The 23,263-nt window shown below is 38.7% G+C and overlaps 6 protein-coding genes and 1 long non-coding RNA gene across 22 annotated transcripts; 2 read left to right on the top strand and 5 right to left on the bottom strand.

Moving 5' to 3' along the window:
* The first annotated feature begins 416 nt into the window (after positions 1-416).
* LOC140794765 (uncharacterized) lies at positions 417-4,678 on the top strand. The gene is made up of 2 exons (XR_012110179.1): positions 417-958; positions 4,394-4,678. It is a non-coding gene; the product is annotated as an uncharacterized lncRNA (long non-coding RNA).
* On the bottom strand, positions 1,418-4,580 carry LOC140794764 (probable methyltransferase TCM_000336). 3 transcript variants are annotated; one of them, XM_073146933.1, is made up of 6 exons: positions 4,471-4,580; positions 3,192-3,233; positions 2,890-3,059; positions 2,373-2,786; positions 1,901-2,173; positions 1,418-1,787 (listed from the first exon to the last, which is right to left on the bottom strand). In XM_073146933.1, the coding sequence occupies exons 3-6, from the start codon at positions 3,004-3,006 to the stop codon at positions 1,455-1,457; spliced, it is 1,137 nt and encodes a 378-aa protein (XP_073003034.1). In that variant the 5' UTR covers positions 3,007-3,059; positions 3,192-3,233; positions 4,471-4,580; the 3' UTR covers positions 1,418-1,454. The 3 variants fall into 3 exon arrangements, with proteins under 3 accessions (XP_073003034.1, XP_073003035.1, XP_073003033.1); XM_073146934.1 differs by lacking the exon at positions 3,192-3,233 and having other exon boundaries at positions 2,890-3,055; positions 4,471-4,579; XM_073146932.1 differs by lacking the exon at positions 3,192-3,233 and having other exon boundaries at positions 4,471-4,573.
* A 408-nt stretch (positions 4,679-5,086) lies between the features above and the next one.
* Positions 5,087-7,594, bottom strand: LOC140795013 (S-type anion channel SLAH4-like). Its single transcript, XM_073147372.1, has 2 exons — positions 6,740-7,594; positions 5,087-5,997 (listed from the first exon to the last, which is right to left on the bottom strand). The coding sequence occupies exons 1-2, from the start codon at positions 7,592-7,594 to the stop codon at positions 5,713-5,715; spliced, it is 1,140 nt and encodes a 379-aa protein (XP_073003473.1). The 3' UTR covers positions 5,087-5,712.
* Positions 7,595-8,242: 648 nt separating this feature from the next.
* LOC140795521 (nuclear transcription factor Y subunit C-4-like) lies at positions 8,243-12,989 on the top strand. Of its 11 annotated transcripts, none has more exons than XM_073148142.1 (9): positions 8,243-8,361; positions 8,442-8,538; positions 9,383-9,509; positions 9,692-9,788; positions 11,010-11,107; positions 11,212-11,320; positions 11,589-11,656; positions 11,804-11,998; positions 12,648-12,989. In XM_073148142.1, the coding sequence occupies exons 4-8, from the start codon at positions 9,752-9,754 to the stop codon at positions 11,996-11,998; spliced, it is 507 nt and encodes a 168-aa protein (XP_073004243.1). In that variant the 5' UTR covers positions 8,243-8,361; positions 8,442-8,538; positions 9,383-9,509; positions 9,692-9,751; the 3' UTR covers positions 12,648-12,989. The 11 variants fall into 11 exon arrangements, with proteins under 11 accessions (XP_073004243.1, XP_073004242.1, XP_073004239.1 ...); XM_073148141.1 differs by having other exon boundaries at positions 9,413-9,509; XM_073148140.1 differs by having other exon boundaries at positions 8,267-8,368.
* Positions 12,990-13,200: 211 nt separating this feature from the next.
* Positions 13,201-15,368, bottom strand: LOC140795520 (bidirectional sugar transporter SWEET2a). Its single transcript, XM_073148134.1, has 7 exons — positions 15,259-15,368; positions 15,022-15,161; positions 14,666-14,702; positions 14,327-14,543; positions 14,092-14,250; positions 13,849-13,968; positions 13,201-13,711 (listed from the first exon to the last, which is right to left on the bottom strand). The coding sequence occupies exons 2-7, from the start codon at positions 15,083-15,085 to the stop codon at positions 13,598-13,600; spliced, it is 711 nt and encodes a 236-aa protein (XP_073004235.1). The 5' UTR covers positions 15,086-15,161; positions 15,259-15,368; the 3' UTR covers positions 13,201-13,597.
* Positions 15,369-16,378: 1,010 nt separating this feature from the next.
* Positions 16,379-20,732, bottom strand: LOC140794572 (uncharacterized). Of its 3 annotated transcripts, none has more exons than XM_073146650.1 (4): positions 20,068-20,732; positions 19,430-19,914; positions 19,249-19,346; positions 16,379-16,717 (listed from the first exon to the last, which is right to left on the bottom strand). In XM_073146650.1, exons 1-3 carry the CDS (start codon positions 20,207-20,209, stop codon positions 19,257-19,259), a joined length of 717 nt encoding a protein of 238 aa, XP_073002751.1. In that variant the 5' UTR covers positions 20,210-20,732; the 3' UTR covers positions 16,379-16,717; positions 19,249-19,256. The 3 variants fall into 3 exon arrangements, with proteins under 3 accessions (XP_073002751.1, XP_073002753.1, XP_073002752.1); XM_073146652.1 differs by having other exon boundaries at positions 16,379-16,714; positions 20,068-20,376; XM_073146651.1 differs by having other exon boundaries at positions 16,379-16,730; positions 20,068-20,376.
* Positions 20,733-20,876: 144 nt separating this feature from the next.
* LOC140794638 (membrane protein PM19L-like) lies at positions 20,877-22,054 on the bottom strand. 2 transcript variants are annotated; one of them, XM_073146745.1, is made up of 4 exons: positions 21,873-22,053; positions 21,537-21,756; positions 21,397-21,442; positions 20,877-21,248 (listed from the first exon to the last, which is right to left on the bottom strand). In XM_073146745.1, the coding sequence occupies exons 1-4, from the start codon at positions 21,997-21,999 to the stop codon at positions 21,150-21,152; spliced, it is 492 nt and encodes a 163-aa protein (XP_073002846.1). In that variant the 5' UTR covers positions 22,000-22,053; the 3' UTR covers positions 20,877-21,149. The 2 variants fall into 2 exon arrangements, with proteins under 2 accessions (XP_073002846.1, XP_073002847.1); XM_073146746.1 differs by lacking the exon at positions 21,397-21,442 and having other exon boundaries at positions 21,873-22,054.
* Between the last annotated feature and the right edge of the window lie 1,209 nt (positions 22,055-23,263).

Genomic DNA, 23,263 nt, shown 5'->3' on the forward strand with positions numbered 1-23,263 from the left:
ACAAAGATTTGATGGTTGTAAACTATTTTGCTTGTCCAACAAATAAATTACGTGAAGTTCGTAACGCTGCTTTCCTAGAGAGTGAACTTGACCATATTGTAATGACAGAATAAGCATCATAGAATCTTGCGGGTACAGTGATTGGAGATTGATATATGATGAAAGAGGAAAAAAAAAAATCGTTGGAAAGAGCATTGTAATAAGTATTCAACTCATATCGGTCCAGTTTCAAAAACAAGAAAAATTAACATATATAATAAATAATATAGTTTGTTGACGGAAAACTAAACTAGAGGAAAACCAGAAGAGCGACCGATATAGGCGATTTTATCTCCTCCAATCGCTGCAAGAAATGGCCAAATAGATAATATAAAGCCATGGACGCTTGGCCTCAAAATCACGTATTACATCCTCCATTGAAATTTAAAACTTTTATCTCCTCCCTGATAAATTTTTTGAGGGACCTCACTCTCTCGCTCTTGGCTCTACCATTGTACTGGAGTGGGAAGGTGCCTGCCCTCAGTGGAGCTATGTCACTGCCTACCTCTGTGCTTCTATCTTCTCTTAGATCCGTCTCATTACCTCCCTCTGTGCTTGACGTCCCCCATGCCCATGGTCACTGGGAGCAACTTCTCAGTCCATTGCAGTGGTAGAGGCAAGAGCAAGATGATGGTTCGTCGTTCCACTGGGAGCACCTTCACCTTCTCACTCCAGTTCTGGGCTTGTATTTGGCCCGGCCCAAACTGGGACTGATGATGATATGTTACATATACCTAGGTGGACGCCTAGGTTAGGTTGTACTATTTTCGTACTACATCCATGATCGAGGATCCACCATCCTCAATTATAGAGTATAGAATATAGATCCACTCCTCTTCGTCTCCACTCTCCAGTTCCGTTTCTAGGCGGTCACGGAATGTTTCGGATACTTGGCTACACTCAGACTGCCTGAGAAAGGGTAAACAACGGAGTTTTTGGATTTTTTTTTTAAAAAAAAATTCTATTACCTAATACTACATTTTCTGCTGTGTCGTTGTTTTGTTTTCTTTATGGTTATAAAATGTATTGCATGTGTATATTATTAAGCCTAGCTATTAAAAAAGATGTAATTCTACCGATTCATATAGTTAACATTGTCTTGTATAGGTCAATTGTGTGTCTCTGTGCTTGTGTATGTGTGGTTGCTTGCTAGAGATCATTGATTTCGTGAGTTGTTGAGATAGATTTTAGGATTTCGAATTGCACTATGGATAGGGTTTTGTTTCTGCCCAGGAAATTCTGGAAGATGGGAAAGAATTTAGCTTAAACTGAAACAAATGAATGGGTTGGGTTTAGATCGGTGGTCTCCAGTTTAATGTTGCTGGCATATCTTTTCAGTTTTAATTCTGACATTTAGTCTTGAAACGGACAGTTAGTATAAAAAAAACATCTCTGAAGGATGTCGTTATATATATTTACATTCTTCTTAATACTAACCCTATCTGGACACTTTTTATTTCTTCTTTCTCTACTGATTCGGTGAGCAGTTTGGTGTAATTTTGGAATAGGGTATCAATAATCTCTCCTCCAAAGTGGTGGCAAATCATTGATTCTTGGATAGCTCTAATGGTCATTGAGATGATCCTTCCATCTTCCTTAGCATTTCCACTTCGTATGTCTATCTCATAAGCTCGTAGGTAATCAATAGTAAAAGACCCTTCTTTATGTACTTCATCCTCAATTTCCTTCACGGACGGAGCATAAAAAGGAACGTTATATGCATCCAACTTCTCTTGTTCAACTTCTCCCTGCACATTAATTGGATCAATTAAGACATAACTCAGATAGCTTAAGGCAAAAAAAGGAGAAACATATTTGTATCTGATTTTGTCTACGAAGGTTAACAAAATGGTGTACTCACTTGTGACACCATCATTGCAAGTGATTGCGCTAAAAGCTCCCATAAGTAGGTTGTTCTTTTATCTGTGTAGTCTTCAGTTTGCCTTCCTAACATGGCTAAAACCATTTTTCCACCAGAAACTACTTCTGCTGATCTTGACTTGAGGAATAGGCTGAAATCCTTTTGAAATTGTTTGAAGTATGCCATTGCTACTGTAGGGGGGCTTGAATGAGATATGTACATTTTGCCTTCATTTATTGGTTTGTTCTTACCATCAAAGAGCCCTAGAGGAACCTACAGAATATTATGAGAGCATGGACATAAGGTAAATATTAGAACATTGTCACAGACCTGTGCTTAGTCCTATTAAGAGGAGAAATCAGAGTTTTCTAAAGAATTCGGCTCCGAATTAATTTGTGCAGTTATTGTCATACCATGCTTGATAGTTTTTCGATGTTTTAACATAGTACTTAATAATACTTTTATGGCATACCTGAGAGAGCCAATGTAAACTGGAGCAGGAGCAAACAAAATGTAGGCTCTTTCGTGGAAAAAGCCTCCCGTAAAATGACCCAGGTACTCCAGTTAGATACACTAATGGGCTACTAGACTCTTCTGTCTTGCCACCAATTTTTAGCTTGCTGACAAATTCTGGTAGGCTTACAAAGATCTCATTGAAGTCATTTGTTGGCAGATCATTGAGGAACACTAAGAACTCTGGTGTTGGATATGATGATGTCCGACATGCTCCTCCGATCGTTTTGATGATATCTCCTACTAGAGATAGAGCATTAGGTCCCGAAGCGCAGCCAAGATCAGCCATTGTGAAACAATCAGGGCTTTGTGAAATATAGACATCTATTGCTGAGTCTATTATAATATGCTTCAAGGTATCCATGCTTTTCTTCTGTTAAGACAAAAAGAAGAAGAGTGATGAACTAGAGCACACAGGATTGGATTTATGGTATCACTATTCAGCAAGAATTGCTGGTGGTACACATGATTCTGACCTGAAGAGAAGAGTTTTGAGCATAACTAGTCTCTCCTAGACCTTTTTTCATGTGAAGGATAGTCTCCATATCCATTGTTATGTGCTTGTTAGAACTTGGAAGCATCGAGGTCGTCATTACTTGTAACCTTCTACCTTTGGTGATCTTTGATATGCTTCTCCCGTGTCTATCTAGAGAAAATATAGTTACAGGCATGTTATATTGCATGTGGAAAACAAAGATAAAGTTAGGCAGAAATTGTAGGGGGATTGACTCATGTAAAATTGTGGACTAGAAATAGCATAAATTATCTAGAGCGCTACCTTAGAATATTTCGCAGAGAACCTCACACAGTTTGGAGTTGCCTGCCATGTATAAAAGGTTCGTGAAATCATAAACTTTCCTTTTGAATGTACTTCTATTAGTATGAGATACCTAGGATAGTAAAAGCAGCCAGCTACCAAGATTTGCATTAACTCTTCTCAACTTCAATGAAGTATAATACTTTTTCTGGTCAATTCAGCCCTAGCTGCAGATTGGTTGGGTAAATTGTGTAGAACTGTGATCTCTCCCTTTCGTTGTCATCAGCCTAGCAAATACATAGGCCCATTCCCTTCTGCTGAGTTGTATAGAAGGCATTTTCTGTTCAATTCGCATGAGGCCCCCACCACTTCTAATGTTACCATGGTGATAATTCATTGTAAGAACTAAGATCTTTATTATTGTCACAATTTTGCTAAATGAATTCTTTGATCTTCTAGATTTCAAGTTCTGCAAATATTTTGGTCACTTTGACCTCTAGGAATCTGCCTAGGTGCCTAACTCTAAATCCTTGTTTATTTAGTGCACTATTGGAAACTAAGTAAAGCATATTTACTGAGAAATTACTTTGGAACACAATGGATGGTTGTGCTTGCCTTAACAACTGTTGGCAAGGGACAGGGGAGGAAAAGAACTTAAAAAGGAGTTGGGAGTCAGGGAGGAAGGTCGTGGCAAACGGAGAGGACTTGGGAACTGATGGGCTGGTTGAAATAAATCTGGAATACAGGAGGGAAAAAGACTTGGCCACAATGGTCGTCACAGAGATGTTGTGACAGTTGGAGATAATAATTGGAGAGTTTATATACTAGGAGTGAAGGGAGTATCTATTCCCATAGATTACTTCTAAATTTCCTACTGGAAGTTTACTCCCATGATAAATATTAACCATGATGAACTTTTAAACACCTTAATCAGAATTTACTCTTTGGTTTAAAAAAAAAAAGAACCTATAGGAGTTTGTGAGTTCTCTATTATGTCCCACAACTCCACAAGGCTTGATATCAGTCCAATTTCTCACCTAAACGCCAACTATGTATGTGAGATTGTAAATGCTGCTGGTGTTTGTTATAGCTTACTGCACGTGAACAGCATCACATATGTACTTTCTACTTACTGTTTATTGCGATCCAACACCTCTATCTTTTATCAATTTATACATTCTTTGCTCACAGAGTCTTGTGATCTCTATTACCATTTCTTTCAGGCTCAAACACCTTTGTGTCTAAACAACTACTGCTAGTAAGAGAACAATGGGAAGAAGTAGTGCTTAAAGACACGTACCTTGGAGACAAGTTGGATTTGTTCTTGAGCTGCCCCAGGGGCAAGGCAAGGTTTGAAGGTTTCTGAGATGTTTGAGTTCACGCACCACAGAGCAATTTAAGCTGCTGTGTATGCAGGGAGAACCATAGAATGTGTCATGAGCACAATGGGCTTTAAATATGTATTATATATATTCTTGAACAGAATCAGAATAATTTTCTTGTTGCTATTTGCTTATTATTGGAGCTGTCACAGGGATAGATTTTGTTATATACTCGCTGGAGTCTAGTGGTCGCTGACATCCTCTGGACGACGAAGAGATGTTTGGAACCATTGGTTGATAGCAAGTCATGGCAATACAGATCAGCAAAGTATGGAGTGGTTCTGGAATAAGCTGAGCCGTTGCTTTGTGACTTCTTTTTGCCCCCCTTTTCCTTCTCAAAGCTGATTTGCTAGGTCTTTTCTTGCTTGGTTGTCAACGACTGAAAGAAGTCCTAATTGTAGTATAATATTCTTGATATATTCGGCAGATTAAGGAAAAAATATATAGTATAGATGACTTCAAAAAGAAAAGTACATCTCTAGGTGCAAGAGAATTTAACATAATTAATTATGTCTTTTGTCACTTTGTGCCAAATCTGTTGTTTCTTATAGTGGTTGGGTTCAGCAAATATCATTGCAGACTTCTGACCCGCACTATGCGGCATTGACATCGGATCGGATACACGCACGCTTTGCTTTGCTTTGCTTTGCACTTTTGGACCCTCGAGAAGACGTTGACGACATGGGTTTCCTTTGAAGCCAAAATTTGTGCCTATCTATCTCAGCTCTAAAATATGTGACCTGACCAGGGTTGTTTGATCCCTCCCAGGCTCCCCTCCCCAGCCCGTTCACCAGATTTCAGCAGCAGAACTGTGATGGAGAATGAAAAGAAAAGAATTTAGGTCATCCTACTTCAATTTGAGTGAGACAGAGTGGGGAACAAAGTGGGGGGGGGCGTATTAGTTAGTGGGTTAGTACACAGTAGGCAGTAGCCTCGTTGGGATGGGATTTGGGAAGAGTCCACCAAGTTGACTAGAGCGGCGACCACATCAGGTCAAAATGGAATCATTGCTATCCTGATTGGTCAAACTGATCATGACTTCTTCTTTTGTTTTTAATGTTTATGCCAAAGCCCATTAGCAATAAACAGTTCAATGCCCGGCCCAAGACCCATCAGGAATCCTATAACAACAGAATGAATGTTCATTTAATTAATAAAAATTAATGTTGTAGGTCATGGTGATGGGCAGAAGTGGGCATTGATGAGAATGGGTCTTCATACGGCAAGAGGTGGGTGGTTTTGAGGATGGTAAAGAGGACGAGGGTGAAGGTGACGAGGAGGGAGAGGAGGGAGAGCAGCAGCATCATGGTGTTTGGGACTCCGCCCTTCACCTTCTCCGCGTACTCGGTGGCTGCCAATGCCAGCATAGTCAACGGGAAGGAGTATGCCCACCACGCTACGCCGAATCGTCGCATCGATCGCTTGAACATAGTTGGTCGTAACACCTGCATACATACATACATTAATTTCTTCATCTTGGAAATCAATAATTATGTTGTCGAACACCGTGCCTTTTTATTACATCATTTTATAACGTAATCCCCTTGGATATTTTATTAAATCAATAATTCATTCCAGCAGTAACAAATATTAATCGCAGTTAATCTTTCCTTAATTTGGATATTTTTAGCTAGCTAGTGGAAAATTAATTAGCTCAATCGCTAGCTGCAAAAAGAGACTCTACATATATGAATATTCCAGTACTGGAAGAGCAATTAAGTAGTTAAACCCCTGGCCCAGTGGCCCCATGATGATGTAGATCTTTAATTTTGTAGAACAGAATAACGTGTGAGACCAATCCACTTTGATACTATACCAAAGAATCAACTACGAATCTTCCATGAGCTGCAAAATTAACTACATGCAACTAATTCCGAAGGTCGAGAGATATTTATATATGTGCGCACAGCTAAAAACTTTCTTAGGAAGCAAATCCTATGAGCTTTAGCTACATAAAAGTAAAAGTTCATATGAACAAGCTGACAATTATATACCAGTTTCACCTCACATAATAATTAATGGTTCCCTAGCTAGCTAGCTAACACATCGCTTCTATCAAGCTAGCTTTCGTTATCAGCAAGTGTAAACGGCATTAAATAATAGCCAGAATTATGAGGTGCATTTTGATCTTTGAATCGAAGCATATATATGATGCTACAGAGAGAGAGAGAGAGAATAATTTATTACCAGGCCAGCGAAGAGGAATAAGGAGAGGAAGAAGAGCATCTTGGACGTTGTATCGAAGGTGCCGGAAATGGAATCCCAGGTCAAACTCGCCATGCTTGGAGCCGCGAAGAAGAGGAAGAAGACAGGCCGGAGCATCGGCGAGAGGCTATCGCTCCCCACAAACCTCTGGTATAACGTCACGAAGAGCACAAGATAGTGCGCCATCCCCACCGCAAACACGCACATCGCCGATTCCCTCCATCCCATCCCGGCCGCCGTCGCCGCTACCACCAGGTTCGCGATCACCGTGATGTGGCTAGTGGGGTTCGCCGCCGTCGACAAGTACTTCCTCCCCTCGGTGAACCACTGCCCATATATCTTCACATCAAGCACTAGAATCGGCACCGAGAACACCAGCCAGAGGAGACGGTAGCTAATATCATTAGGGTGGAGGAAGGGAGTACATTGGAGGAGGAGGAGCCACGATATCCACGGCGCAAAGAGATAATTAACGCCGACGTGGTGCGAGAACTCGGCCTTGATGCTATCGAAGCGGAGGAGACAGCGAACGGCGTAGAGCACGCAGAGGACGACGAGGAAGAAGAGCGCGAATGACCAGAGGAATACGAAGGCGGCGGAGGGGAGCATGCGGACGATATGACGTAGCGCGTGGTCGTCTGTGGTCGGCTTCCTGAGGGTCTTCCAAAGCAATGCTTGGCTACAGAGGGAGAGGCTAATCCGGAAGTAGCCGCCATGGAATCTTGTGAGAATGGAGAGGTCACGATCCAGTTTCTTTGAGTTCATACATGGAGCGGTAAAATTTGATACTCTAACAGTTATAGGAGGGAGCGGCTGCTCTACTACTACTATGGACATAATGTTCATTAGAGAGAAAGATCGTAGCTACATTAATTTCCTATCTCCCTCTGCGATCGAGCAATAGCATTTTATAGAGGGAGAGGGAGGGTGCTGAGTACTTACATAAGATTCTTCCGCCATGCATGTTGGACTTTGGTCGTTGTTTAGAAGGAGTTGGTTGGTGGGATTTGGAAGTATCAAACTGTCAAAGCGCACGGCCTTTCGAATGTCTTTTCATACCCGTGGGAAATTGGTTTAATTAATTTGATCAGACGTGAGACCTTTGGGTAAAGCCTAATCCAACGTAAGAATTAAGAACGTCAGGGGTGATCTTTTCCTACGTGATTCTCAGTTTCAGTCAGACTACGACCATGAACGAAGAAAATATTTAAAAAAAAAAAATTGAAAAAAAAGACTGACCAATGATGCCGTGTGAGATTTATATCATAGAAGGTGACTTGAAAGTTGGTTCCTAGTTGAATCCATGGAAGATCGATCCCATATCCAATGCTCTCGACTGCATCCGATGCTGGTCCAAGATTCCATTTGTTGTTCTGAACCCAATAAATAAGTTGGGTTGGGTTGGACTTGGGTTGGGTCGCTTATTTACTCCCTCTCTGGCACGGTACTTTTTTTTTTTGTAATCAGTTTTACAGAAAAGATGGTATCATTTTCAATATTACAACTACAGTCTTCGACAGCAAAACCAGCTAAAGTTGGGGGTGTTTTCTGCAAAATCTGACATGAGTCCTCCGTTGCCCCAAATCTTTCCTCCCCGCTCCTGGGTGAAATGTTGGAAAAAAATCGATCATTTTATTTGTCCTATTTCGATTCCGCTTAAATAAATGAAGTTTTTTGTCGCCAGGTTATGAACAACCTGTGATGGCTGCTATGGCGAACACAAAGAAGTAAAAGTTGAAGCAATATCTTGCATTTGTACAGGATGCAGAACAAAAAGTGCGGTTAGTCTTCTATACTCTTGCGTTTCTACATTTTTTCTGGATCTCTGAGAGATATATAATATTTGTCGCTTCGGATAAAGATGTTTAACTTATGATTCTAGGTCGATGCATGTCAATTGCTGTATATGTGTTCCAGTTTTCATTAATGTTGCTTTTTGAGATGGATAAATGCAAGTCGACGACTCTTTTCCCTTAATTAACTAACTTTGAGAATGATATCGACTTCTCGTTCTAATTTCTGGCTTTGACGCTCCATTTATTCTGATGCTGCTACTCCCCTCGCGAATAAAAGAATTTCGTCACCAATATACATTTTCTGCCTATAAAACTGCCTCTTTTGTCAAGATGAGAACCAAAAAGCTTAGAAGTTGATGTTGGTCGTTCCTGTTGAACTAAATTTTTTTCCTCATATCAACTATGCCTTATTGAATTTAATATGGAAAAGCTTTTAAAGCTTCTAAAGATATACATTCTGCAATTTTACTCTTAACAGTAAAACTGTAGTACATATATATATATATATATATATATATATATATATATATATATATATATATGTTACCTGATACTATGGATTTTGAGGATTGTTTTGCAAGTACTCCTTCTTTCCTTCTATACAGCTTGTATTGTAGATTTATACATCCAGGCTCTAGACAGATGAAAAAGAAGTTACTTCCATACAGGACATCATCAATTTGCTTATCGAACATCTAAAATTTAGTGAAGTTAAATGGGCTTCATTTCGTGATGCAGCTGGATGTGCCATGTAACATTTCCATGCATATGTTAATGCCAACAAGTATGGATAAGTAAGATTGGATGATCTATATATTTTGTTCCATAGGAAATTTCATCATTCTCCTTTGACAAATAGGATGAGCCAATGAATGATGGTAGTATGAGCTTGATGACCCAGTATCCTTTGGTGCTCTTCAAAATGCATCCTTCTTGCTCACCGAAGAGCAATTCGGGTACTTTGAATCTTCTCTTTCTAGGACCTGTCCATTACTTATAGTTTTTGGTGTGGTAACATTATATTGGACTTCAAAGTGATGTACTCTTTTGTTTCACAGGAAAATTTATTTTTTATTCTTTAAGCTAGTTTTACCTGCAATAAGGGAATTTCTTTTACTTAACCATTGTAACTTTTTAGGTACTTCCGATCTATTGGTACATTGGACGAGGCTTTCAGTCAAATTAAGATTGAACTACCATGACAATAAGGAAGATATACTTGCACAAATTTAATGGTACACTTTTTAACTATCGGTCCTTTTTGGCAGTTTGTAACTATTTTTTGAGGGCTCAACATAGTGAAGATTATCTGTATGAGACCTCCAACTCTCCAAGTATTATGTGACACTTATGGAAGGAGAAATCTGCTTATAGATCCACAATAAAATTATCATAACTAAATTATTTTGTGTATTTGTTAAAAATGATACGTATTTATTTACATTATACGACAGCACAACAAGGACATCAGGAGCCAAAAAAACATGTTGGCTGCACTACTGGAGTTATGCTACAGGGTATCAAAGCAACATCTCAAGAATTCTACATGAAATTAAAACACCATTTCAAGAATTTGTATCGATTGGATTTTGAAACTAAATTTGCCTTGAGTAGTCATTGCTCAAGTGGAAAGCACAAGTCAGATATACAGTCCATATGGAATAAAAATAAATTGTTCACTAATTGCAATGGCATATGACCAGTTATTATCATTGTGTCACAAATCAAAATATCAGAAATTTAGTAACTAAAAGGGTTTGTGCTCTGTACTTGAAGTCTTGAATTTAGAGGTGACAACTTTTGGAGCATATATTACTCAACCAACTATAGCATATAATACAACTAGTAGAATACATGTATTAGTCCATGAAATAAATATTCAGTTAATGTGCTATGCAAATCTCAATATAATATAAAAAATTAACATATCAAAAAGGTAGGAAAACTGGGACAGTGATTAAGGTTTCCCTGGGGGAGTTAGTGGCCAAACCACTAAACCTGTATTGGACAAATCTGATAGCAAGAAAGCAGAAGCTAGATGACAAATAGGTGAAGAGAACGAAGAGAGTGGCATAGCTTTAGTTCCACATATTGCCAGAATTTAATGAGTTTGCAACTTCTTTCTGAATGATATTAACATTTTGGACCAGCATAACTTAATACAAATGGCTTTCTTGGGGATAATTACATTGTCATATTCCTAACAACCCCTTGCTTCTTGTTTGTTGTATTGATGATCCATGGAAGAGTTCAGTAGTTCACTCAAGGATTCTTTTTCATTAATTCTGTTAGCCATAGTCCTGTCTCGATTGAACCCCACCACCAACCTCATCACTCTTTCTCCTCTATTTAAAGGCTACCCTATAATGAGCTATCCTACCCAAAGCAATATATTCCTTTTTTACTTTTTCCTATCTCCTTAATTTTTCTTCTTTGCTGAACTATGGATCCCGTAGCTTACTCGGCTCATTTTTCATCAACATCTTCTCCTTTAATGTATAACCCTTTCCAAGTGCCACAATCCTCATTGCAGCAACCTAGTTTCACGAATGAGGTAAAACCTTTTGAAACTCAGATTAAAGCTTACATGTTTTTCTTTAGTTTTATAGGCTCAATGATACTTTTTTTTTCTTTTTTTTGGTATTTTTGAGTTTTTAGGTTGGCAAACATGAAAATGCTGCTTATTCTTGTGGACACTTGATGGTGTTGCAAAGACATATGGAGCACTTCTGGCAACACCAATTGTTTCTAGTGGAAGGAGGATCAGGTATGACATGAACACCATAGCCTTTTGTGAAAATATACTGGAATGAAAGATTCAAAATAAGGAATTGAGAACTTGGTAAGGTTTAAAGTCATGTTTTGTTGGTTAACCTATGATTCAGTCATGAAGGGTATTTTGTTCTCACAAACTGGTAGCTCAATCAATCTAATATGCATAATGAATCCGACAAATATCGCCTTTTGTAGAAGTTACGGTTTCATCATAAATGTTGTATTGTTGTCCTTAACAAATCTAACGATATATGTTGCAGGGCATAGACAAAATGAGCTTCCTCTTGCAAGAATAAAAAGAGTAATGAAATCTGACAGGGATGTAAAGGTTTGTATGTCATCACAAATTTTCTATGTTTGATAGAATCAAAATTTAAAATACTTAGCACAGAATTTGCTTACATTCATAGAACACACAGAAAATAATTTTAATGTCTCATGAAGATTTTTGTGGATTCGGTGCTTCTATGGACAGAAGGTTAGTGCAGAGACACCAGTTTTATTTGCCAAAGCTTGTGAGTTATTTATCTCGGAGCTTACCCTACGCTCATGGCTGCATGCTGAAGAATGCATGAGATGCACCATAAAAGGAAGTGATATAGCAGGTGCCGTATTACATACAGAAGTGCTTGACTTCTTGATGGAAACTGTCCTTTCAAATGGCAATTAGGTACTATTATGTTCTTTCCTTCTTATTGCAGCAGGAATCCATATCAGTGTTCTCTTCAAATACAATCTCATTAGGATATAAAGGCCTCAAGAATATCACATCAATGATGCTGTAATAAATATTGAAATAACACAAACTCTTTCTAAGCTAGTAGCAATATAGAATGCATATAGCTATATTAGTAAAAGTCACATGTGTATTTACTATTTAACAATGATACCCCTAAAATGTATCCAATATAAATTTGCTAGGGGGGGAAATTGAAATGTAGACTTGTAAAACTGAAATACGTAGGCACAACCAAGCCTGACTAATCATAGTTTAAAGGTCCTTATAAGGAGTTTTTTCAAAAGGAAAAGCACATAAATATCCACCATCATTCTACCATTTCAGATGTTTGTAGTTGGTATTTTCTATAAATGGCATTGCTATCATACTAGGATGGTTGAATTTAAGCCTCTCTTCACATTGTGTGATATCAAGGAAAGAAATATTATTATGACATTTAAGACATAGTTTTGCTAGGTAAAATAGCATTCGAACATAGTTAAAACGATATTCTAGATAGAAGTTTATGTGGCTGGTCATGTTTATTTAGTTATTATATGCTGCAGAAGGTCATGAATACTAATCTGATTTGCTCTCCTAGCTGCACTCTATAAACGAAGGTTAAGCTTATCAGGAAGCTGGGGAACGAGTATTAAGTTACATCGCGACGGCATAAAGTTATCAGGGTTATTAAAGTTACCTGAACTACAATGACTATTATCCAGCAATCAGATTGTCACTTCAAGTATAGCAAGCCAAACCTCCAATACTGCATACAATAAGCTTTGGCATCCAGGCGTGTAACTTGTTCAATTTAATTTACTGATGTACTGCTACATATCTATTTCTAGTATGAATGTATGTAATGGTAGAACGCTGTGTCCTTGAACCGACCTTGTAAGAGTTCCATCTTATGAAATGAGCTTTCCAGAGGTTATCTAAAGTTGATTAGGATTAATTATGTCAGATGTCTTCATCTCATGATGTGCTTTTGAACGATAAATTGACATCTTTAGAAGTAAGGTTTCTTGCAAACGTAACCGTAGCACTGGAAACGTCTTTGCCTGTATAGAATTTCATGGCTAACCTGTCAAGGTTGATTTAATCTTACCCAGATAAACATAATATTTTGCTCCTGATCTTTTACACGAGTGTTACCACAACACAATGCCTTTATTAATATAAGAGGGCAATTTAGAACTCTAAAACGGTACTATGGAAATAATACTGATGAATGGAATGTGGGAATATTTGATTCTTCCACTCATTGATCTAGTACAAGGAATGCTTCTCGTTGGAGACGCTGGTCTACATGCTATCAGATTCATCCTCCAATTACAAGTATCCGATTGTTGAATCAATCGTCGCAACGCCAAAATGAAAGAAGAGTAGTAGTTGCTTTCAACAATAGCAAGGAAGGCTATGGGAAGAACTCATTGAAGGAATATACTTGACCAAAACTTACGGAGCACCCAGAAGCAGAAGAACAACAGTGGGATAATAATGAATTATACATAATCACACATGATATATAGCCTTTTCAAAGCAGCATCATCCATGAGACACTAGCAATGGCTGCCTAGATTCTTCTCTTGATTTCCTGCTGTAATAGGCATATAGCAGCAATTGCAGAACCCCCAGGACTGTTCCAATTCCATTTGGAATCTGAAATTCAAACACAAATACAAGAAGGATGAATAATCCAGAATTTCTTCATTTAGGTTGAGAATTTTATGGTTTCTTCAATAGGTGCAGATCGGTTAAACTTGAAAAACGCAATAGAAATTAGCAGCTGTTCTTACATATATGAAGAAGTCATGCAGGAGCATTCCGTATGCAAAGAACGAGATGCTCATCAAGAATGTTGCCAATGACAGATAAAAAGGCATGAATTCCACACTCCTTGTCCTAATTACCAAGTTCTGATGAGAAGGAACAAATGAGCAGCATGTCTAAAACAACATACTGATAAAATAGCTTACAAATAACTTAAGCAGAAGAATCATGAACAAATCAAGCCAGAGCAATCGGAGTGACAAACTTACGATGATAAATAGTGGGGATGCAAACATGGAGATAAGAGAAGCGACGCTCAAATATCCAACAAATATTTGTCTTCTCTGGTGATCAAATAGCCCAAGGCTAACATAAGCGATCAGAGAAAAGACACATAAAACAGTAATTAGCAATCCAGACATCTTCAGCTGCAAAAGAGATGAGGCAAACATTTCATCAGTCACCTACTGGAACTATAAAATTGGGAGGACATAAATAGATTACCTTCCGCGTAGTATCGGAATAGATGATGAAGAGGATCACATAGACAAGCTGGAAGACGGCCCCGATGGAATTGACAGTAGCAACTAAGATGACGCCATACGAGACACAGGGGAGCCCATACCACATGCAGATCAAGCAGTTCAGAAGAGAATACACATAGGGCAACCCCGAGAATTGCTCGGTCGATCTGTTTCTAAGGATTCTCTTGAATGTGGGTCTGAAAGGAACAAACAATGTATGGCAAATCATGAGTTCATTTTTGAAATCCAAAGAAGGCCAGGAAGAAAAAAAAGATGAGAAACGAAAAGCCAAGTTAGGGATGAATTTTTTTTTTTTTACATTGGGGAAACAAACAACACGAACGCGAAGAGGTTACCTGCAACGATAGCAAACTTAATATGGTTATAAACTTGAGAGAATAGGCTGCCATGACATCAATAAGGAGGGGTGTTCTCATAGATGACAATTAAAGCTTCATAGAAATTTGCTTCCCAATTTACTTCAACAAAGTAAATGAATATACAGAGTAAAATTTTTTTGTTTTTGTTTTTCTCATGCTAGATTTCATTTCTATCAGGGTCCATAAGCATCCAGTGGCACCCGAAGAAGAAATCAAATGCTATTTCTCCATCAACCAAGAGCAGAAGCTGAAGTGATTCTAACAAATTAGGCAAATTTGAAAGGAGTAATGTTACCAGCAACTCCAGCGGCATAGCAGCAGATCCCATGGAAGGAATCAGAGGACATGAAGGAGTTCATCAATCCTCCCTCTTCTTCTTCTTCTTCTTCTCTTTCTTTGCTGAGTACTTTTTCCTAAGATTTTCCAAAGGCCAAGCTGGCAGAAGAAAGGGGCATTGATATGAGTCACAGAAAAAAGTTAAAAAAAAAGTCCAAACTATTCATAATAGAATTTGTATTCAACATTCTTGTACTTTTTAAATCACATGCGCAAATACTAATCCCGCATGTCAATCCTCTGCTACGATTGAGACCAAAAAAATAAAGACCCAACTTTCGTAATGCTTTTGTGCTCTATTTATAAATTTATCTTACACCTTTATTTTTATTTTTAAGGTATGTATATTCATAAGGATTTTCCAGCGTAAGACACAAACTCTTGTTTCCACGCCAAAAAATTGTTTAGTTCTTTTGTCACACGGAATGCAAGCCTGTGGTGTACTGTACCTGTATGGATAATGTACAGCTGGCAAATTATGCTTTTATTTTCTTGGTGGCATGTGGCATGTGGGCCCCTTAAAGGCATCATTGAATTGGCGCCGAATTGCTAGTTGCCAGAAATAAAACGCTTACCTTACCGACGACATGTACAAACTAATGGACCAAACACCAAACTTGTATTATTCTCAACTGAAATCTAATTCAGCTTAGACCCTTTGGCTGAATAATGATCCAAAGGAGCAAATAATCTTTGCGGTTATCCTCATATTACGTAATCTCGTTTCTTGCACGTTATATAAACAAACCCCCAGGTCAAGGTCGAGATTTATGGCTACACTATAGGACGCTTATTGTGGCACGTAATTAAACGGATAATTATAACCCTCCTACTCGTAGTTAAATATATTGCACGTAATTAAAATAATGGTCACTAATATGATTTGGCATGTGCAATCCACATGTTTTCTATTTGCGTTTGGAATATCGATAAGTTATCATCTTTGACTATTCGGTAGTCTTTTACTGGCATTTATTGATTTGCTTGTGCTTGTACATCTCTCCACGTCTCGGAGTGGTGACTATTCTTGGTAGATCTCCAAATAGATTACATTATTCAAACAGTCTGAAGAGGCTAATCATGACCACTTGCATAAAATATGTACATAAGATCTTAGATCTGCCAGGGAGTTAATAAACAAGAGACAACCAATTGCATACATATGGACCAAAATCAACAGCTGGATAAGTTCATCAACTCACCCGCCGGTATACTTGTTGCTGCATTGTACAAGCGGTGCACAAAATGGACATGCTTGATGTCACAGAGGAATACCCAGAGACAACATCAGGTAAATATTACAGTGTAAATAAGCATTTTTGGCAGTCAATATTCAGAGCTCCCATAATGTATAAAATAATAGCCGAAAATACATTTCCTTCTTTAGAGAAGCATAGAAACTAAATCTTTTGAGTTAATACCAGAATCCTATAGAATACAAATGAAAATACCCAAACATTAGCAACAAGAGAAAATCAACCAATCAATCACAATAAACAGTGTCTCACAACTGGACCACGCATCCCGAACACAAACATCACCTGATGTTATTCCTATTTCAAACTTCAACACTCCTTGGACTATGCCAATCAGCCTTATTAAGACAACCTTTCTTCATGAAACTGTGCATCTTACTTTATCTTTGTTTTCAGCTGCTGTGTCATGGAACTAAACGAGTTTCAGTATACCAAAAATGACAAGAGAAAGTATACGTTTACAATGAAAGGTACATTAGACAAGCAAAATAGAGCAGAAGCTAAACCAACAGAGAGAATCATGGTCCTTGCAACATAAATTGTAAGATGCTCTTTAGTAGAGTCATAGTGGTAGCACAAGTTTCTGCAACCAACTTCTAATTCCATAGAGAAGGTTCAGTTTAAATACACAAATTTTACAGATCTCATCACAAGAGATACTAATGACAAAATAGGAAACAGGTTGTAAACATATAAGCAATCAGTTTCATTGTAAATTGAATAAGATGTTCATAAAAGAAAACTAATCATATACTCTAAATTTCTAATGATGCAGATTGTGAAAATCAACTAGTTCAATTATTCTCAATGGACTTGATAACGTCACAAATTTCATAGACATTACATGGTGAGCTAACAGTAGTTCAATTATACCTTTGGCAGCCACTGTTCAGTCTTACTGGAACTACAGAGGAATGAAAAATACACAAATCTATTCCTTCTTCAACCAACTAGTTTGATAACATCATTGGGTCCAAAAAGTGGATAAGGGAAATTCTGATGAACCCAGCAGATGAAAACACATAGAGGACTTCCAAGTTAATAACCAATGATTAGAGGACTGCACTGTGCTTCCAGACCTCCCTCTAAAAATCACACAGCCAACGAGGGAACATGGGAGGACAGTTCAATACGCTAAATTATCTACATATATAAAAGCGATGTGGAGAAAAGTTCAACCCTTTTCTGTTAATTTCATCAAATATTTATAAAATCAAGAGGAAATTTCCCAGATTTCTCCTAAAAGCATAAGAGATTTTGTGCACTCTATAGTATCCTAGAGGGATAATGTATCAAGTAAAGAAACAAGTGCCACTAGGGAAAGAGAAAAAGTACAAGAAGTCTTTCTAGAGACAAGTTTTATATATGTGGCATTGAAAGGAAAAGGTATATTTGGAATTTCTTCTGGATCAAGAGTAACTTAATGCAGTCGCACATCATTTGAAAAGAAGCCTCTGAAGTCTGAAGGTTCGTTTGAACTTTGGACTGCCTGGATGGTACTAGTATCCAGGAGTTGATATCCTCAATACTAAGAAAATAGTTTCCTTAAACCTTCGGAACAGAAGTAAAGGTTGAAATGTTGCTGATTTATTTTATCTCTCAGCTTAAGGCTGTTCTTGGCCCCACATGATTGACCTTGCACTCACCCATTTACATTCGTAAGGGAGACTGGGAGAGTTTAGATGATATTTGATACTATAACCAGCCAATATGGTTCAATATGGGATTTTCATAGATAAAATGTCACGAGAAGGAAAATGTGAGATTACAGGGCCTGGAGGGAGAAAATTCAACACATGAATATTTTCCATTCGATCTCCTCTATACTATTCAGGGGCTGACAGTCAAGAGGATGAGGTTCTGCATCTGCCTACATATTTATGTCTATCAGTGTAATTGTGTGTGTCCGCACATATGCAACCCAAAATAATATTGACAAAGGGCGAATGAGTGTCCTAGTGCACATGAGTCCTATCTATAAAAGGTTTAGGGAGGAGATGTATTCAGTCTTACCCCTATTACTAGACAGATTGTTTCCCGATTTTGCTTATCCTTCATAAATCTTCTTAAGCTAGAAATCCCCAGAAAAAAATTGATCTTCTCGTTTAAATCTTCTGGCAATATAAGCTCATATCTGTCATTGGGAGTTTGGACCAAAGTAGACATGAGTATATGACAGCATGATATGATTTCACATGATTAGTGCTTAACTGGTAATAGCATATAACCTTTTTTATTCTCAAGCCTAATAATAAGTGAATTTATGAAAGGTGCATCGAGCGGTTGAAATATGTGATAGACTACAAAAGTACAATATGATGGAACTGGTAATAGCATATAAAGTTATAAACCTCAAAAGTACAGCCCCAACAGGGATAAACCAAAAACTTGAATGCAGCAAGGGCCAAAGAAAGAGAGGTACAAAATTCTTGCGAAAACAAAATAAATCTTAATAAGTAATCACCTTAGGTCAAAATAATACAATGGGATAATCAATTTAATAATAAAGCACAAAAGTGAATGATTTAGTTAAAAAACATGTAAGATCCCAATTGACCTTGTAAGGAACAGATGTGAATAAGCAGAGACATCTATAATATGCGTGGAAGTTCTTTTCTTCTCCTAGCTGCAAAAGAGGGATATGATTCTCTCTATAAACGAGCAACTTCTTCTGAAGATTTCACCAACAAGCTCTCCTACTATCGTTGTGTATAATGAAAGAAAATTGCAGGTAATTGTTAAATAACTTCTCTCCTCCGATAACCAAATAAAAAGGTTCTTCATTTCCATATGATATAGCCGAATGACGTATAACTTCAAGAATTGTACATTATAGCGACTAGTATGCGACCACTGACTGATTGCAAATCAGACAAACAAACCAAGTAAATGAAACACGGCACACCATTTTGCAGACTGATCAATCTCACCTGAATTTTTACCGTCCCGAGCTGGCAAAAACATCAAGAAGTCCACAGCACTTCCACCATGTCGCACGATCCGCCACCACTGGTGCACGAGGGACGGTCTAGAGACAACCAACCAATCCATTATCAGTATTTTTAACTAGGAACGCCAGAAAACTCTAATGACACAATATAATCACTCTACCTCTGTAGCAGGCGAGGCCTCAGCACTACCACCCTCACTAGTTGGTGCCGTTTCCTCGGGCTCATCTGCAATTGGCACCACCTTAACTTCGCGTTCTCGCGAAGTGGAAGCTGCCAAGGCCGAGACCTCCTCCGCAACCGCAGTTAGAATGTCCTTCCGTCCTTGTATCACCTCTTCGATCACCTCAACACCTTGCTCAATAGGTATCAATACATCGGCTTCCGATGCAGCGGCCCCTGTCTCCGAACCAGGAGAAGGTACATCCGGAGCTTTGTCGACCACTTTCGCCTCCTCCGCCACCGCAGTTGTCACCGTCTCTTCGGCCGCTTCCGGCTTTTGGATCATCTCGGGCTCCGCCTTTTCTCCAACTGTCTCCGAGTTCTTCATTGCCTCTTCTTCTTCCTCCTCCTCCTCCTCCTCCTCCTCGACTTCGCCCTCAATGCAGTTGCAGGCCTGGTGAACTATAAGATCATGATGTCCATTACCTGTATGATAAAATGCCAGTCAGACATGCCGAATCCAACGAAGCATAGAGGGAAAGACGAGAGAGAGACAGCTAAAAAGGAAGTCGTCATAGAAAAGGAAGAACGTGCTGAGGGGGCCAAAGAGAAGACGAAATCCAAAGGTATAAGACCAACCTTGAGGGGAGAGGAGAGGGGTAGTTGGGGAATTTGGTAGGTGGTGGTGGTGGATGGCCACCTTCTCCTTCTCCTTCTCCTCCTCTTGCTCCTTCTCTTTCTTGCGTTTGGCGGCTCTCCTCTTCTTGGGGCCTGGGGGCATGATTGTGGGAGTGGGAGTGGGAGTGGGAGTGGGAGCCCACAAAAAGTTTGATGGAATTCCTTCTTTGTAGAAGAGAAGATTTTGGGTGGGTGCGTGGCCCCCTCTTCTCTGTTTGCAATGGAAAATGGAGAGAGAGAGAGAGAGAGAGAGAGAGAGAGAGAGAGGATGGGAGGTGAAAAGAGCGTATGTTTGGATTGCGACGTTTTATAGTATGAGATGGGATTAATTATTCGTCGAGGCCAGGTAGTGGAAGGGCGCGTCCGAGCGTTACAAACTTGTGGGATTTAATTTGGTTTGTTTAGTTGTTGGGGGTGGGGGGGTGTATACGTAATATTAATTGTATGCATAATAGAGAGAGAGAGAGATCGTTGCCTCATTGGATTTTGTGACGTTTGTCTGTTACTTGTGGATATTTATGGCTAATAATGTTAACTTACTACGATGCTGATAAAAGTAAGTTTTGACGAGTTTTCCAGACTTACAACGAACGGATCCACCAATTCACAATGGCTAAAATAGAGTCGCATGTTCAAAATTAACTTTCTAGTCCAGATCAAATTTGAGAGTTTTTTAAATGAACTCGCTATACAATTAGTGAGTAAGCACGCAATTCAATATCGTTCGAATGATGTCTAACTCAAGGTGAGAATCATCTTTGCCACCATTCTTTCGATGTCCACATGTCCATTTTTTATTTCAATTCAAAGTACACAATTTAAAAAGAAACTGAACATTATTACACTCCAAAGAATGAAATTTAAATATATTTCTTTTTACAGTATTTACTAGTATGCATTGGTGTGATGAAATGAATCCACCAAGTTGTAGGGCTCCAACATCGTCTCGATTGTGCACTTCTCGAACTTATTTTAGTCACACCACACCATTACATATAAATTAACACACAACGATACGCTGCAAACAATCTTAATTATTATTTTTAAGGCAATCTTGTATTTCTTTTTCCTCCTGCGTGAATTGCAAGTATATACACGAATTGTGTAGCTGAGAGGATGATCGTGAAAGCCTCCATCGTTCTCTGCAAAATGACAAGATCATCACGAGATTATACAAATTCTTACAAAAACGGGAAATTATGTAATGAAAATTGGAATTAAAAGTTGGGATAAGGCGGCTAATTGAGGAAAATTAATTGCTGGAAATTAAACTTAGTTGTCATTCATTACCAGCTTTGCGTTTCTTCCATTCAAATAGATCTCTTTGCAAGCCAAACTACAAGAACAATTAGAGATACATATATATATATATATTAGTTATACAAATGTAACGACTATATTTAATTGGAAGATACACGATGAGTACTAACCCCATTGCAAGTAGAGTGAGAGTCCATGCTATGACTGCAGAAGAGGCGGCAGACGGCAGGCTATCGTAGCTCCAAGATCGGACATGGTTGACTCCGGCGATGGCCGCAGCAGCGCCGACAACTCCAGCTAACACCGCAAAGATGGCGAAGAACCCAGTTGCCGCGTTCCCTATCGGGAAGAACACCGGCGAGAAATGAGCTGGTAGTTGAAGTCCTGCATCTGCTAGCCGCACAAACAATAATGATATTGCATGAGTAGTAATATTAACGTAAACAGATATACATGCACAAATGTTCATATATTTTAGCAAGTTCTTAATTTGATAAATAACTCGCCTATGGTAAAACCGTTGTCGATAGCGACGTTGATCGCCCATCCTCCGATGGCGGCAACTATGATGTACATGCAGAAGTTGAGAGTAAGAAGAAGAGTAGCTAAAGGCTTTAATCCCTCGTTCGCCATCGATCAAATATGTATCAATTTTGGAAGGTTAGCTAATTTGAGGATGTAATGGAACAGAGGCATTTGTTGCTTATATATAGTGGGTGCAGAGGAGGACTTTGTTCTTTGCTTGTTGGATATGAAGAAGGTATTGTTATTTATATATATATATATATATATATATATATATATAGTTTTTTTTTTTTGTTTTTTTGTTTTGGTGGGTCTGGTACTGAGGATCCGTTTGGTTCAAGGAAAGGAGCAGCCACCAATTGATGCTTTGCATATAACGTTTGTTTAGATGATGAGTTAACTGAGTATGGAACAAGGTTCTTGGCTCGGAGGGCGTTCTAGGTATTGCATTCGATCTATATATTTGCACTTTATTCTTCTACAACCTATGCCACCTGTTGCTGAAGCAAAGAAGCTAGGCATCGATTATTCTCTAGAAGCTAGCTGTTCTTTTTCTAGTATCCTCCGGAAAAAAGAAAAACATATATCTATGCTGTAAAAGTAGTTGCATATAAATTTAGAATGAGGATGGCAATTATATTGCTTGCTCTCAACTTCTGCTGCTTTGTTATTAGTCTGCCTTGCATTTGAATTTCTACAGTTCGCTGCAACTTGGTTGAAATGGCTTATAAACTGTGAACAAATCCGTTTGCACATTAATTTCCCAGTATGATAAGAAATATATCAAAGCAATTAGAATCAAATGATGGAGATATATATAGTGGACTCGGTGATCTTTTTTACTCGCCGGAGAGTCAACAGCTGGTTGGATGGTTAATTCATTTTTAAACCTCTGTTCTAGAACTGGACCAGGTATCGAGGAGGACGGAGGGAGTGGGTATGATCTAACACACATACCGGTACCAAAATCCGCTAGAAAACCGAACGCTCAATTTGATCCTCTTTCCTTTCCCACGCACAACTGTAGCAATCCTACCCAAGTCTCTAAACGTGTGTTATATTGCTAAAGACACCGACCTCGTCTCCCTCGATATTAGCAACAATGCTAACATCAAAGAGAGAATCCTCTTACTACCGTGTAAAATTAGTCAGATTATTCATGGAAGACAAAGAGTGAGGGTAATTATTCCCCTTCCCTTGACCTCGCCTCCCTCCTCCCCCTCCCTTTCCTCCCTCCAACTCTTCCCCCTCGAGTTATGCTTCAACCGTTGAAGTGGTCTCCACCAATTCCCAAGTAACAATGAGAAAGTTAACGTACTTGTAAGTACTTATATATTTTCTCGTTGTGTCTGAACAGTTAAGTAGAGAGAGT

Source organism: Typha latifolia, chromosome 9 (genome assembly GCF_019914945.1).
Source record: "Typha latifolia isolate L0001 chromosome 9, TyphaL0001v2, whole genome shotgun sequence".
Taxonomy (NCBI): Eukaryota; Viridiplantae; Streptophyta; class Magnoliopsida; order Poales; family Typhaceae; genus Typha; species Typha latifolia.

Bases quoted from the DNA above. Each gene is read 5' to 3' on its own strand.
- LOC140795013 (XM_073147372.1), bottom strand. From the start codon at position 7,594: ATGTCCATAGTAGTAGTAGAGCAGCCGCTCCCTCCTATAACTGTTAGA. The intron at 5,998-6,739 runs GTAATAAATTAT...GTATGTATGCAG, and splicing joins TATTCCTCTTCGCTGGCCTG to GTGTTACGACCAACTATGTT.
- LOC140794572 (XM_073146650.1), bottom strand. From the start codon at position 20,209: ATGCCCCCAGGCCCCAAGAAGAGGAGAGCCGCCAAACGCAAGAAAGAG. The intron at 19,915-20,067 runs GTTGGTCTTATA...TTTATCATACAG, and splicing joins CCCTCTCCTCTCCCCTCAAG to GTAATGGACATCATGATCTT. The intron at 19,347-19,429 runs GTAGAGTGATTA...GGTTGTCTCTAG, and splicing joins AGGCCTCGCCTGCTACAGAG to ACCGTCCCTCGTGCACCAGT.
- LOC140795521 (XM_073148142.1), top strand. From the start codon at position 9,752: ATGACAATAAGGAAGATATACTTGCACAAATTTAATG. The intron at 11,108-11,211 runs GTAAAACCTTTT...TTGAGTTTTTAG, and splicing joins AACCTAGTTTCACGAATGAG to GTTGGCAAACATGAAAATGC. The intron at 11,657-11,803 runs GTTTGTATGTCA...TTCTATGGACAG, and splicing joins AATCTGACAGGGATGTAAAG to AAGGTTAGTGCAGAGACACC.
- LOC140795520 (XM_073148134.1), bottom strand. From the start codon at position 15,085: ATGAACTCCTTCATGTCCTCTGATTCCTTCCATGGGATCTGCTGCTAT. The intron at 14,251-14,326 runs GTAATCTATTTA...TCTCTTTTGCAG, and splicing joins ATTCCGATACTACGCGGAAG to CTGAAGATGTCTGGATTGCT. The intron at 13,712-13,848 runs GTAAGAACAGCT...TTTGAATTTCAG, and splicing joins TGCATGACTTCTTCATATAT to ATTCCAAATGGAATTGGAAC.
- LOC140794638 (XM_073146745.1), bottom strand. From the start codon at position 21,999: ATGGCGAACGAGGGATTAAAGCCTTTAGCTACTCTTCTTCTTACTCTC. The intron at 21,757-21,872 runs GCGAGTTATTTA...TGCGGCTAGCAG, and splicing joins CGACAACGGTTTTACCATAG to ATGCAGGACTTCAACTACCA. The intron at 21,249-21,396 runs GTAATGAATGAC...GTCATTTTGCAG, and splicing joins ATGGAAGAAACGCAAAGCTG to AGAACGATGGAGGCTTTCAC.
- LOC140794764 (XM_073146933.1), bottom strand. From the start codon at position 3,006: ATGACGACCTCGATGCTTCCAAGTTCTAACAAGCACATAACAATGGAT. The intron at 2,787-2,889 runs GTCAGAATCATG...TTGTCTTAACAG, and splicing joins CTCAAAACTCTTCTCTTCAG to AAGAAAAGCATGGATACCTT. The intron at 1,788-1,900 runs GTGAGTACACCA...ATTAATGTGCAG, and splicing joins TTGCAATGATGGTGTCACAA to GGAGAAGTTGAACAAGAGAA.